This window comes from Anabrus simplex, chromosome 7, assembly GCF_040414725.1.
Source record: "Anabrus simplex isolate iqAnaSimp1 chromosome 7, ASM4041472v1, whole genome shotgun sequence".
Classification (NCBI taxonomy): domain Eukaryota; kingdom Metazoa; phylum Arthropoda; class Insecta; order Orthoptera; family Tettigoniidae; genus Anabrus; species Anabrus simplex.
The window spans coordinates 343,391,471-343,407,401 of record NC_090271.1 but is presented as its reverse complement, the minus strand read 5'-3'; the positions used below and the strand labels follow the sequence as shown (position 1 = coordinate 343,407,401).

The window sequence follows — 15,931 nt, the reverse complement described above, 5'->3', positions numbered from 1 at the left end:
ATAATACAGGCCACTATCTGATCTGTAGTGTACTAAGTATCTCTAGGCCTAGGATAGCTAAAGTGAAATCTGTCTGCAGACTAGTAAAGGTAGAAAATCTCCAGGGCAAAGAAATTAGACAATAGTACATGGATATGATTAGCGAAAAGTTCCAAACAATGGACAGTGAGGAAGTTCAGGATATAGAAAGAGAATGGGTTGCATATACAGATGCTTTAGGGGAAACAGCTAGGGAATGGCTAGGAACAACTGTGTGTAAAGATGGGCAAAGTGAACGTCTTGGTGGAATGATGAATTGAGAGCAGGTTGTAAGGTATATCAGAAATGGCTACAAAAAAAATGACTGATGCAGACAAGGAATTGTACATACTGTAGATGAAAGAAACAGTGGAAACCAAGAAGTCACAGAAAGAATTTTGTAATAACCTGTAAGGCTAGGCCGAGCAGCAGGGAAACCTTCTGGGCAGTAATTAAGAATCTTAGGAAGGGAGGGGGAAAAGGAAATGAATAGTGTTTTGAGTAAATCAGGTGATCTCATAATAGATCCCAGGGAATCACTGGATAGGTTGAAGGAATACTTTTCAAAATATTCTCAACATAACGGAAATCTTTGTGGTGACGCTGCATACAACCGAGCTCATGGGAGGAGGACAGTGTTGTTGGTGAAATTAAACCTTTAAAGTGAAAAGGATGGTAAATAAACTCCGTTATCAAAGCAGCAGGAATAGATCAAATTAGAGCTGAAATGGTGAAATATAGTGGGAAGGCAGGGATGAAATGGCTTCATAGAGTAATAAGATTAGCATGGAGTGTTAGTAAGGTTCCTTCAGATTGGACAAAAGCAATAATTGCACGTATCTATAAGCAAGGCAACAGGAAGGATTGCACATCAATCAATCAATCAATCAATCAATCAATCAATCAATCAATCAATCAATCACTACTGATCTGCATTTAGGGCAATCATCCAAAATGCAGATAGGTATCTATCAAGGAATCTCATAGCAAGCAAGTTATTCACTGGCATCTTGGAAGGGAGAGTGCAATCAGTGGTTAAGAGAAGTTGGACGAAAACCAGTGTGGTTTCAGACCACAGAGGAGCTGTCAGAATCAGATTTTCAGTATGCGCCAGGTGCTGTCAGGATCAGATTTTCAGTATGCGCCAGGTAACTGAAAAATGTTACAAGAGGAATGGACAGATATGTATAAGTTTCGTGGATCAAGAGAATGCTAATGACAGAGTACAGAGGGAAAAGATGTTCGCCATACTGGAGGACTACGGGTTTAAGGGTAGATTAGTTAACTAAGACATTTTTGCTGATGATTGAGCTGCAGTGAGAATTAGTTCAAGGTACTTACAATGGTTAGACAAGGCTGTAATCTTTCACCTTTGTTGTTCGTAGTTTATATGGATCATCTGCTGAAAGTGGCAGAGAGGAATTCAGTTACATGAAAATGTAGTAAGGAGTCTGGCCTATGCTGAAAATTTGGTCTTAAAAGACAGATTTTACCAAAAGCCTGTACTTGAAACTTGAAAATATGTGCAACGAATATGGTATGAAAAATAGCCTTTCAAAGATTAAAGTGATCAAGAAGTAAGTATAAATAACCACCTAATCGATACTTTATTAATGCCTCAGGCAAAATTGAATAAAATTAAAACTTACAGGACATGTTTCGACCACTAAGTGGTAAGTTTTACAGGACATGTTTCGACCACTAAGTGGTAAGTTTTAATTTTATTCAATTTTGCCTGAGGCATTAATAAAGTATCGATTAGGTGGTTATTTATACTTACTTCTTGATTAAACATCGATACGGTCATGAAATGGACAACTTGTAAGTGATTAAAGTGATATCAGTAGGTAAGGAACCCAAGAGAATTGCCTGTCAGATTGGTGATACAAAGCTCAAACTGGTAGATAAGTTCAAGTATTTAGGATTGTGTTATTCCAGGATGATAGTATAGTAAATGAAATTGGATCAAGGTGCAGTAAAGCTAATGCACTGAGCTCACAGTTGTGATCAACAGTATTCTGTAAGAAAGAAGTAAGCACTCGAACGATTCTATCTTCACATTGGTCTGTTTTCAGAGCAACTTTGCTTTATGAGAGTGAAAGATACTCAGGATATCTTATTTATAAAGCAGAAGTAACAGACATGAAGGTAGCAACAATTATTGCTGGTACACATCAGTGGGAACAATGGCAGGAGGGTACTGGGAATGAGGAAATAATGGATAGGTTAGGATTGAACACAATGGATGAAGCGGTGCGCATAAACCGGCTTCGGCAGTGGGGTCATGTGAGGCAAATGGAGGATACGTTACCTACAAGAAGTAGAGGAAGATTGAGGCAACACTGGTTAGACTCAGGTGCCAACATCTAAGGATAAGAGGTATAGAACTAAACGAGGCCACAGAACTAGTTACAAACATACGATTGTGGAAGCAGTTAGTTCATTCACAGAGGCTAGCAGACTGTACAGTCTATAATGAAGTATGTATGTATGTATGTATGTATGTATGTATGTATGTATGTATGTATGTATGTATGTATGTATGTATGTATGCCACGAGTGCAAATTGGGGCAATTATTCGTTTTACCCCTTGATGTACTTTGACGGATCTCTCTGTCCTGGCTCTCAACTGCACTCCGGTACAAAGACGGATCTCGGCATCTGCACAGTGTTATTTCCGGACCCGCTCCAAGCCTGTTTCCTTTGTGAAAGGATTTGATATTAGTAAGATAACCTCTTGACAGATGGAAGAACTGTTTTATTCCACTGATGTATTCGATAATCACTTCTGTGCAGTTATTCCGTGGGAAGAATAACCTGTATCTTAGCAACCTCACCATAGGCGAAACCATGGCTGCCTCCAATCTGAGTGACAAAGTGATTATAAGGGAATTTTTAGAATAGAACGACATTGATATAGAAATACGCAACGAAGAATTTAGTGGAAATGAATGTAGTGAAAGTAGTTTGTGTGATAGTGACGTAAGCGCTGGTAGGGGGTGAACGAAGTGCTGTTTTGCTGTCATATGTGTCACGGAATTTTAGGCCTACAACTGATGCCACACCAACGACTTCTAATCACATTTTACACGATAGGGAATGGAACTGGGAGCACGTAAGTAATACTCCAGAGTATTATTCGTGCATCGCAACTGGTGAAATAGTGTTGTTCAAAGGCACCTAGGACAATGCCCGAACGAACTGCAAGTTTTGAACAAAATTCTAACAGCAGACTTTCGGGAACATCTAACCAATGAGACAAATGCTTATGCAAGTAAATATCTTGTATCAGCTGCCGAGGATACAAATAGGGTAATGCCATATGAAAAGGAACACTGGTTTCCTGTATCTGTGGATGAAATGAAGGCCAGGCTACTTTGAAGTGGTAAAGTATGATGGGAAGTTCAGACCCAATATTGTTGTTGACTACAACTGTGGAATGGGTGGTATTGATTCCCATGACCAAAGATTCATCATTCCCCATGGTGAGGAAGTATGTAAAAGGATACAAAAATAGACTTCTACATGCTAGACATGACACTTCTGAATTCCATCATCTTTCATCGCCTTATTTATTATTTCAATTTCATCATAATGAGAGAGTAGGCTTTACCAGCTTCCAGATCAATTTGGCTGAACAGCTGTTGGCAAGTGTGACGTCTGATTATCCAAAATAAGGACGCCCAAGGCCTGTGGATACACCACTGAGACTTCAGAGGAGGCACTGGGGACACTGTCCAACCAAAATAACCCCTACAACGAAGGAGGTTATCCCATCAGGGAGATGCGAAGTCTGTGTGACACAGGGTCTGAGGAAGAAATCTTCATTTGAATGCCACCGGTGCAAGGTGGCGCTGCACGTATATGTCTGTTTTATGTTCCAACATACACATAAAGAGTTCACAAAGTACATCTGACAGTAGTTTGGATATTTGCTCCAATCAAGTTACTGTAAAGCATGCTTTTTCAGTGTCTGTGGAAATATCATGTAAAGTAATGAAAATTAATGGTACACCAGGGCATAAATACAATTAAACAGTATGTGAATGGGTTAAAGAACAAGGAGTAAGGGATTAGATTAATTTATAAAGTGTAATGTTCAAAAAATTCCAAGTATTCTGAGAACTACTTTGTCGCTTCCCTTAAAGCTGCTGTAAGTACATATCCAAATTTTTACGAAATTTCATCACTGCTATGCCTCAGAAAAATAATTCAGAATTCTAAACTTTATTAGCCTATGTGACGTTTTTATGGACGATAGATCACCACCAATAATACAAAACAGCCTTCTCCAGTAACTGTCGAATATTCAATATGTTCATATTTCTTGTCGTTCTCGATGTCTACAGCAGTCAGCCGTGAGTTCAGTTCCATTCATACACAGCCTTTCTGGGCAGCGCAATTTCACAGAAATAAATTAGTGCAGTTTTCCAACAATCTGTTTGAGCACCAAAACACTCACAGGCTCTGCTTTGCTATTCTCTTTCATATTATTTCATAGTTTTCTGTTCAGTGAGTTATTTACTTCTGTATATATTGTTATTTAGAATAGTCTGTACACGGCACCTTCACTTCATTACAGAAAATTAGAAATGAAGAAGTACGAAATTTGTTGGAAGATGAAAGTGGTTATTGAGAATGAAAAAAACAGATTCAGGGTCAGATCTGGAATGCTTATCAGCTATTTCTTCGCATCACATATCGGAAAACATAACTCTACCATACCAAGTGAAGCTCATAAGCTTCTTCAAACTCTTCGCACCAACAAACCTACCAGTCCCGACACTATAGGTCCTCTTTGCCAAAAAAATTCTGCCAGCACCATTTGCGTCCCTCTCTCTAAATTATTTAACAGATGTTTTGCCGTGAGCTATTTTCCTATTACCTGGAAACAGGCAAATATTGTTCCACTTCTCAAATCAGGCAACAAATTTAACGTTTCATCTTACCGACCAATTTCTATTCTCCCCACACTATCCTTTATCTTTGAAAAAATTATACACCAGCGTCTCCTCGCATTCACCTTGCCCTATATCTCAACCAAGCAGCATGGTTTTCTACCAGGCGGCTCTTGTCTAACAAACCTGGCCACTCTGTATAGCTTTACATCACACGCCATTGCAGCTAAATCACAGCTGGATATCTGCTATGTAGACATTTCAAAAGCTTTTGATTCTGTAGACCATACTCTGTTGCTCCATTAACTCTCTGAATGATTTAATATACATGGCAGTCTTCTGACCCTTCTTGCTGGCTTCCTACATAACTGTTGGCAAAGAGTGATAACATCCTCACGTTTACCAGTCACCTCCGGTGTCCCACTTGCTGTTTTCCTTGTTTATGGACGATCTGCCATCCAAACTCAACGAAACAGCGAATACCCTACTATTTGTTGATGACTGCTAGATATTTAGGGAGATCAAGAATCCAGCAGATGCATCTCTGCTACAGTCCTCACTTAATGCCCTCTCGAACTGGTGCCGTACTTTGAAACTTATCCCCAATCCACAAAAATGCAGCCACCTGACCATAACATTACGTGTATCTCCTCTACCGACATCATATTACCTACTCGACAAGCCCATCACTGTAGTTATGCAACAGCGTGACCTAGGTGTAACAATCAATACAAAATTACAATTTAAGACCCACAAAGAAACATATACGACCAAGACTATGAAATTGCTAGGCATTCTCTACCGCTTCACAGAAATTTCTGACCCCATAGCTCTTCGTCACTTCTTCCTCACGATCATTCAATCTCTCTTAAACTACTGCTCTCTGATTTGGACAACAGCCTCCCCCTCCAATACTAACCAGTTAGACATAGTAGTGTCCTTCTTTGCTGCGATTGTACGGAACAGAAATCCCAAGCTCAGAAATCTGTCTACGCAGCAGGTATTAAGGGCAATAAATGTGTCACCGCTGCACATCAGGCGACTGGTAGCTGACCTGAGTTTCCTCCATGAGATCTTAAGTGGGCATTAACACTTGGAACATCTTGTTTCACTCTTCTCTCTCTCCGTGTTCCTTCTCACACCACCAGAACCAAAGACCTTCTCCACATTCCTCACACTCAGCACTCAATACAACGATCTTTCCTAATCCGCCTCCTAACACTCTTTAACTATTAATATGAGACAAAAGCTTGACATTGAATCAAATAAAAGCATATTCGAGAGGGGTGTAAACAGTCTCTTAAAGATAAGTTGATGTGAAGGGATTACGCCGTCATCTTGACCCATGACGACTTGGCTATGAACATGGACATTCTCATGCTTTTCGATTTGGACAGTTGCTATTAGTAGGCTGTGTACCTGATATTGTTATATTTTGTTATGTTTGTTACATTTTATTGTGAAAGTTTGTGCTTTGTGAATAAATAAATAAATAAATAAATAAATAAATAAATAAATAAATAAATAAATAAATAAATAAATAAATAAATAAATAAATAAATAAAGTGAAAGTGATGGCAAACCTCCCATAAAGTAACCTATCATAACGTGCTCTAAGGTCACGCCTCCAAATGATTGCATGGCCAATATATTTTCCCTAATATTTTCAAGAATATACCTCTCAGAGTGATGAAACTTTTGCTAGTCATTACAGATACATTACTGACAATTTATATTTCTCAGTTTGTGACATATTCCAGTTTTGTGTACATATGATTGAAAGTTGTATCATTTTGAATTTAGGAATTACACTTTGAACAGACTACATTTTTTATCAAAACATTACGCAATTCTGTGTCACTACGATAGTTCTCAGTGTATTAGCTTCACGAAGATATCTAAAACTTCATAGATTTATTTTGTAACATGCGGATATTTTGTATTTTATTTAGACAAGTAAAAGTTGCCAGATACGACTGCCACCACAAGAATTAACATTACCAGTTGTAAGGTTAAGCGGACAATTTTTTGTCTATACAAAATAAGCAAATATTATAAGGAAATACGAAGGTCATGATTGTTACCATAATTTTAAATTAACTGTGTTTTAATGAAATATTTTCCTAAACTCTCACATGTTATTTCCTGAAAATACGTGTATGTAATATCAGTTACATGCCATGTCTTCTGGTATAGGCTAGAGCAATTTTGTTACTTTCACTGATCTGTCTTATTCTTGGCTTTGAGAATATGAAAGTGACTGAGGTATAAGCGATGCTAGTAATGCAAATTCCTTGTGCACCTAGACCCTGCTCATTGGGTCGGTTGATGCATTTCAGTGGGCTTGGCAGACTGATATGTAATAGCAACTCTAGCTCGGTGAGGAAAGCAACGGGGAAACTATGTACCTCACTCCTCATTTCCCTACTACGCCTCTTTAGTGATGCCTAGGCCATCTATGACAGCTGATGGCAGAGCTGTTGAGGATCCCACCAGCGGAAGCGCTGACGGACTAAACATACGTACATACATACAATATTAGTTACAGGTATTTACAATCGGATGCCATATTGTGATGCTTCCAATTTTACCATACCATAAGGACACCATACCTTCAGTGGAACCCGAAGTATTTTGTTTGCACACTACCTCATGCTGTGATGAGCACACAAGCATGACAAGACACGAAGACATGCCCTGTATTCATCTCCGCCCCACATGATGAAGAACACTTCAGTTTGCAACCTGCCTCTGCAAACCGAACTATTCCAATCTAATATCCTGGACATTCAATAGAGAAACAAGGTGTACTCTGAAAGTGTCTGTATTCCAAGAAAAGGAACATAAAATACCTACAAGCAATGAATATGTAAGAACTGAAGCTGTAATATTTCTTAACAGACAGCTGCTGTCCATCGTGCACAATGAGTCAATAAGAATCACAACACGAATGCCCTAAATGAAAGCTGTTATGACATTTAGAACTTATGGCCTTCAATTTTTTTTACACACTGGTAATGAGGGATGTTTCCAGCATATGAACTATCCAACAGTAGAAAGATACAACCATCCACAACACAATACTGCAGGTGCATTGATACAGGGGATATTCCATAACCTTTGTAAGATTTGTGATTAGTCACCTGCCTCCGGTCAGATGAGAGGTCCAAACGTTCACAGATATCTCGCAACAATCCACCAACTTAATAAATGTGAAGCCCTTATTGTGTTGGCACAAAACATCTTTCTCTTGTATTTCATTATAGGTAATGATAAATTGATGATTTTAAGCTATCAACGATCAGTTTTCAAAATGATTTGACAATCTAAAATTTCAACATTACCACATAAAAGACCTCACATTAGTTCCATCTAAAATCAAATCATGGAAAGTTTGTCCTGCATAAAACATGAATTAAAATATTTGTTGTCAGAGATCTATTAGGCACTGTGGCTTCTACCCACAAGAGAACCCGTAGATCAGCCCTTCTATTTAATACTTTAACAATTTCTCAAGACTTGTTGACTACCCAGTATAATAGTACATATCCTGGCAGTGGGAGGATGGATTGTGATATAGCAACTGGCAGTGGGTGAAAAATATTTAGTGATGTTTTCATTTTCGAGTTATAAAAAAAATTAAAAACACAAGGAAACCTACTTTCTGACTTTGTTATTAATAATGAATAATTCAGGAATCACAAAAATTTAACAGATTATATGAACCCTTCAATGCAACTGTCAACATTGTTTTTCTATTGGTTTTACACCACAAAGGCAGGCAGGCAGGCAGACAGGTCTTTAAGGCGCCGATGGGATACGACAGGCAATGAAGCATCTGTAGCCTTAATCAGTGTCTGGTAAGAAAATAGGAAACCACGGAAAACCATCTTCAGGGTGCGGACACAGGTTCGGACCCACTATCTCCTGAATTTAACACCCAAACCAGCATAGCCAACTCACTCAGCCTGTTGTAAGAATTCATTCTTGCTGCTGCCCAACAGTGAAAAGTTGTGTGAAAGAGACTGCAACTGCGTATGCAAATACCGTCAGAAGGCTGTAAGGAGCAGTGTGTCACACGGTTGCGGTGGATAAAAATACAAGTTCATCATACTGATGATATCAGTTTCTGTACCAAAACAGGAACATCTGTGGGAATCATCACTCTCCTGCTTTCATCTCAAATCTGCTGCTAGTGGAGGATTATGGAGAGTATTGTCCATCGGAAACAAGTTACAGAGATCGGTTTCGATGCTCCATAGACAATTTTGCTGTGAAGGACAAATATCACTCCAGTCAGCCATTATACTAGAAGAGGATTCATATCAAACACTCAAAGAGTAGTTGGAAAAACTACATGTCAATAAGTCAACAGTTAGCAAATATTTAAAAGCAATGGGAATGATCCAGAAGTTTGGAACTGCATCTCACATGAATTGAGAAAGAAAGACAACAAACATTCAACTATTTGTGGATTGCTGTTGCAAAGAAGATAGTTGTTTTTGCATCGAACAGTCACTGGCAATGAAAATTGGACTTGTCATGACAGTTAACCATTAACCTCAACGCCAAGTCAGTGTTCTGTATTATAAGCTGCTGCAACAGGGAGAAATCATCATTGCTGTACGGTATAATTACCCAATATGAAACATGCACTAACAACAAATACCAGTAATATGCTAAAAGACGTAGGATTATCCTAGTTCATTGATAATGTCAGACTGCTCATCACCAAACCCTTGAAGGAAATCTTAACCTACCCATCCAACTTCCCAGACCAAGCTAAATTAGACTGGTTTTGGTCACTAAAACATCACTTTTCGCAGCTACACTTCCATTCCTTTGCAGACATCCTACAATGGCTTGATGATAGGATCACCTCAAAGAATCCCCTGTTTTCCTACTCAGAATTCATTTGTTACACAAACTGTGGTAATATGGTTGTAGCTTCCAAAGGGACTACATTGAATAACATCACATGGACCATTATCTTGCCAATAACCAAGAGTTCGTGTGATAAAAAATAGAAAGAATCAATGAAGCACCCTGTAAAATTCTTTCTCAGTACTACTTGGTCACGGAGTTCCTAAACGCTGCCTTGGATTCCATAATAATGTACAACTTCTTACATCACCTATCATGGTTAAAAAAATAATGCAAAAGTAGAGATAGAACACATCTACACTAAAACAAAAATACGGTGGATTTTAATAATAATTTAATGTGCCATTAACTGTTTCAATGGTTTTCAGTTTTGCCAAAGTGCTGGAAATTTTGTCAACAAGCAGCTAAATATACCAACGCAAAGCTGGTATCTCTGAGACCTTTCAATACCATCTGACTGAGCTAGGATCAAACTTTCCTCCACACTGAGACATGAAAGCTAGTCCTCTTCTTCCTTAGTTAGTCAGCCTGGCAGTTCTGGATTTTGGTGATCAAAACTTTCACATTTAATTTTCCTAATCAATAACTCACTTCTTTCAAGCATGAAGGGCATGAAGGTATCTAATCCAGGATGCCAGCATGCTACAGTAGGCATTAAATGACAATTCCCATAAATATCTTATTTTTCCACAGTATTTTAAACTCACAATTTTTAAAAATGGGTCAGGAAAAACTCCAGACATAAAATGTAATCAATAGGTTTGAACAGTTAGTGTTCAACAACTAGCAAAGGAAACCAACTTTACCATGACAACAAGGTAAATGAAGAGGCAGACAATTACATACAGCAGCATTTAGAAGTGAAAGAAACTAAATCAATAGAGATAGAGAAGAATTAAAGCTTCTGATATCTCAAAATTTTTACTCTTCAAGCTTATAATCTGCTGACAAACAGTACTCTCTCTTCAAACACTGTTAGAAAAACTGCTATATTGTATGAGTAGCAGTTATAATTCCTAAAAGTGCAAACAGAAAAGCAAATACATAAAGCATGAATGACAGAAGTGTTACTAGCAGTATGTCCTCTAATCTATATTTCTTTAAAAGCACAGAAAATATCTTTAGACAATTCGTTTTATTTGTTTATTATAATTTTGTACGGCTATACTTCCAAACAAAAAGTTTAAAGGAATGAAGAATGTAGAAAAAACAGATGATTAACCTGACAGAGTACTCTCCTTTGTTATTAGGAAAAGAAAATGTTAAAATACAACTCCTGAGTAGCAGGCAGATATGTTTTTAAATTATTGACAACAGGTAAGAGAAATAGCAACAGAGGAAGAAGAAGTATAGTTCGATTTCATTTCTACAAGCATTTACAAAGTTTATTTCTTAAGCAACACTGCAATTGTGTAAGCACAAAGTTTTCGTGGAGCGAGATACTACTAACAGCACTAACTAAAGTAGTCCTGGAAGTGCATGAATATTCTCCCAAATTTTGATTACTTACGATTTTTTAAATGTGTTTCTTGCCGTTTCAGTTGATATTAGCGAATACTGACTCATTCTTTGATTTTCACATAATTTCAATGCATCTTACGAATTTAATTATCCATACCAATGAGTGCTCGACTGCACAAGGGATCTTCACTGAGAGTTAACTGGAATCAAAATAACTTTAAGTTCAATGTAACTCACTGATTAGGGAGGATCACTTGTTACACTACACATTAACTAGAGCCACTTTATCATGAATTATAGCTTTTAAACAGCAACTTTCACATTATAGAAAACCTGTATTTTGATGAAGTGTTAGCACTCCAACTAACAAACTGAAGTTCCCAAACATCAGAAAATTTTAGAGCTACAAATTTCCTGTAATACAAGCATGAATATATGGAAATGAAGAAACTCAAAGAAAAGGTACTGAAAGATAGCAGAATAAAAATAGATATATATAGTCTTGTTTTTAAAAAATTGATACATAGCCTTGCCACATGGTTACAGCAGTCAAAAAAACCAGTACAGTCTATTTGAGATTTGTATGTAAACAGGCAACACACAAAATATAATCCAAGTATTAACACACAATATTTAAGATAATATAACTGTATAAAGTCCTCTTGTTCAATACACGTTTGCCATTTGATAAAGGGTCTGTCTAAAAAGCCTACATATTTAAAGTCAATACGGAACCGGAATGAAGTTCATTACACATTATTTGACAAATATTACAACATACAAGAGAATGAAAATCAGTTACTGAGCTGCATTTCCACAGGAAGTACAGAGAGAAGAACATTCTGGCTAATGTACACTAAATAGAACATACAGATCAAAATTAATGCCACTCAAAGTTTACTAGAGGAATGTAAATCAACACTACAAATCCATTGTAAATCAAAAGACAAGCACATGTATCCATAAAAATAACACTACAGTACCGGTACATGCATTAGCATCGCAACCATAGTCAAATATTATAATATATTAGATATTATGTGGAAAGTGATTTTAGATCCCTCAGTAAATTTACAAGAGACTATTGCCCTTGAAATGGAATGTTCATTATCAAAACAAATTAAACCATATATAGTAGGGCTACGTAGCACAAATATAACTGCAGCGGCGGTGGTGGTTGTTACTTGTGTCTAAGTGTACAAAGTTTCCTGTTTAACAAACCACTTCACAATCTGTGTACTTTATGTGCAACTACTTGCAACTAAAGGAACCAATCTGTGTATAGATTAAGAGTTCACACAAACTGCAGTTGACAGACGGTGGGGGATATGGTTGGGTTGGGGAAGGTTGTGAGCTTGCCGTTTGGAATTTTCATGTCTGCAAAGTTCTTCTTCAAGCATTTTGTTAAGAAGGAAGCCACACTTTACTGTGTGGACTCGGTTAAATGTAACTTGAAAGCTTTTCAGTCTGTCGAACACACTATAACATACCTGTTTTAAAAAAAAAAATGCACAATTAAAGAATGGCATGTTTTGTTCTCAAAAGAACATTGTCAATATTTCACATCTCTCCAAACACCTAGGAATTTGAAATTATCTTAATGAAGTTCTGCTTTGTCTCCACTCCAACATACAAATTTCCGAGTGTTTGGACAGGAATAAACAAATATTGCCAAATATTAAGTGTGGCTTGAAAGAATTTGATGATGTTCTTTTAAGAACAAAATATGCCATTCTATGTGTAATAGCACATTTTTTTTTTTTTGCTATTTTGTTTTATGTCGCACCGACACAGATAGGTCTAATGGCGACGATGGGACGGGAAAGGTCTAGGAGTGGGAAGGAAGCAGCCTTGGCCTTAATTAAGGTACAGCCCCAGCATTTACCTGGTGTGAAAATGGGAAACCAAATAGTGCATTTTTATTCCTTGTTTAATAGTATTATTGAACTAGTGTGTTCAACAGACACTTGTTCAAACAGTTCCAGAGCAGCATAGCCATGGAATCCTCAGGATTACGGTGGTCGTTATAATGTCTCGAAGGGGAACCTCAGGGTTATATTGAACTATATCGAGAAGGCCATAAGAATTCACCTCTTAATAAAATGCTGAAACTTCATAATAAATGGATATCTTTTTCATTAATCCAATCAAATTTGAATTGGTGTGATACTTTCCTATAACACACATACGGTTGAATATTATCTCCGTTTTCTGTACATGTCCTATTTCATATAGGCTAGTTTATTTCTCTTCTATTTGAATCCTCAGTTTTTAAATGACATAAATTAAACACCTTATTTCCCTTTTTAGAACATTATTTTGCATAATGTGTCATGTTTATATTGTACTTGTTTTAAGACTATGGCTGAATAATTTAACTGTATAGCTGAATATGTTACTTTGTGTTAGGCACCACCGTAAAATAATAATTATTATTATTGTAGTAACTGTATATTATTATTGCATTACCAACTTTGTATAGTTTGGGTAGTTCACTGTATTCTTTGTATTGTCTTCTTTTTTTCACTAAATGTTTAGTAGCGTAGTTTTTAACTGTACTGTACTGTATATTGTGACATTGTAATTGGGCGAAAGCCTGTTATGTTTATCTTTCATTCATTCATTCATTCATTAAATAAATAAATAAATAAATAGATTAAATATGCTTCAATTTATTTATTACAACACTATGACATAATTTCATTCAAGTGCTCAATATAGTCGCGGGGAATGAAGGAAGGAAGCCTGGATGGCCATGCCATATCCTATGAGAACTCCTAGCACTCCAGTAGGAACAAATTCCTTAAGTGGACTTGAGCCGTAAGCTGTGATTTCAATCATGTAGACCCCAATAGCTGTGTACATAAGCACACAGCAAACTCTGGATGGGGTGAAATTTAAACGAGGAGATGTACCGAAAATTTGTCACAGGTTGACAACTTCTTTTTTCCAGGCCTGGAATCGTCTGAATATTAATCAATTAATCCGCCACTAAGCTAAATTCCACAGATCTGACACCACACATAATTAAGATTATAATTAAATAGTAATAGGAGCTAATAAAACTATTTACTTGTGCTAAATTGAGACACATGCGTGTCAACGGGAGCAGCCGTTAACATATGGCGAGCTCTTACATAGAAAAAAGGGTCTGTTTGCTGGTGGTTTCCCTTGGAGCGGGCGACCTCGAGACTATAAAATCTGCGTTGTGAAGGGAAGGGCTCTCTTGCTTTTGAACACCAAGTGTGACTTATGATTCGCGGGCCAACAAGACAACTTCTTTGTGAAGTTTTGTTAAACTTCAAGTAAAATTGCTGCGGTTTAGCTCACAAGACAAATTCATGAAAGTACCGGTCGTCGAACAGAGGATAATGAACATGCAAGGCAAGAGAATTGCCTATGGATATTTATGGGGCTGAGATGACAAGAGATAGGTGATGAAAGCCATGAAGTTATATTTGGAGCTATGATATTGATGAATTAATAAGCCAGCCTGTTTTATACAAGATTATGTAAGGCTGTGAGCTGTATTTTGCTGGTCACAGTTGCGTGCTATTCTGAAGCACCGAGAATATTGGCGAGGGCCGATGTTTTAATGTTCTTGACAGGTAGAAGCCCCTTTGACTCAGCTGTAGGCTGGGTGCAGAGATAAGAAGTGAAAGATGTTACAAATGATACCGTTATCCTCATGAATTGCCTGAGCACACAGCCCAGTTGTTTTGATGTTCATGTAGCCAACCAGCTGATTTCCCTGGCGTGTCAAATGATAATTCTATGCTGTATATATGTGAGATATGAGATGTCCAGTGCCCGAATATGTTGGGTTCTTGACCCAGCACCTCTACCAACTTCAGTGTGTATATTCTGTGTGCTTAGTTTTACAAGAGTGGTTAATCTATTTTGTGATTTGTATTGTTGTGTCCAGTGTATTTTTTATTTTTGTGTTGTGATGTTGTCTCTTGTTTGTTAACGGGGAGACACAGTCCAATGGCTATTTTTGGGCAGAAAGTTTCTAACCTTATCCGTGATCGTGGGTTCAGACCCATATAATTAGAACATGTGACATTCAGATGCTGTTCTGAACGAGTTTTATATATTTGTATCTGAGTGATCGGAATGTATATACCGGTATGTAATTTAGGCCAATTACTAGTGTATCGGGTATTACTATCACATATTATGGATGGTTAGAAATCAAGCCCTCGGGCAAAGAACTAGAAACTTAACAAGGCGAGGAACATAACTAAATAAAATGTAATTAATGCATATTCCATGTAACAAGATTTTATTTTGATATCTAGGGTTCGTTACCCATTTTGTTTGCAAACGTTCTGTTTAATAATGTTAATTCATGTATATATGTGTGTCATTTTTCTTTGATTAACCAATGGTTGGTTATTCATTTGTATATACCTTTTCAATTAGTATGATTTCACTTCATGTTTTTAGTTTAATAAATCCATTTTACCAGATTACTTGAGTTCTCATTCACTAGATTTATATGTACGTATTACCTGTCCATTTACTTTGGTGTATTGTATTAGTTAGATATTTCTATTGCCCGTACCCGAACGTACAAAGTGCTTCTACCTCTGATCTAGGCCGAAATTAGGACAGATACGGTACAATATGGTAGAGTAAAATTCACCACACAGGATTTGGCACGGGA

General features: G+C 37.2%; 1 protein-coding gene across 2 annotated transcripts in view; it reads right to left on the bottom strand.

Moving 5' to 3' along the window:
• The window catches only part of Tpr2 (Tetratricopeptide repeat protein 2), a 346,913-nt gene that overhangs the window by 263,126 nt on the left and 67,856 nt on the right, over nucleotides 1–15,931 (bottom strand). The window contains exon 2 of one of the 2 annotated variants that reach the window (XM_067151834.2): nucleotides 11,312–11,462. The exons of the other annotated variant lie outside the window; for it this stretch is intronic. Coding sequence (XP_067007935.1) covers nucleotides 11,312–11,367 — 56 coding nt within the window. The 5' untranslated portion in view covers nucleotides 11,368–11,462. The remainder of the gene's footprint in view (nucleotides 1–11,311; nucleotides 11,463–15,931) is intronic. 2 annotated transcript variants of the gene reach the window in all.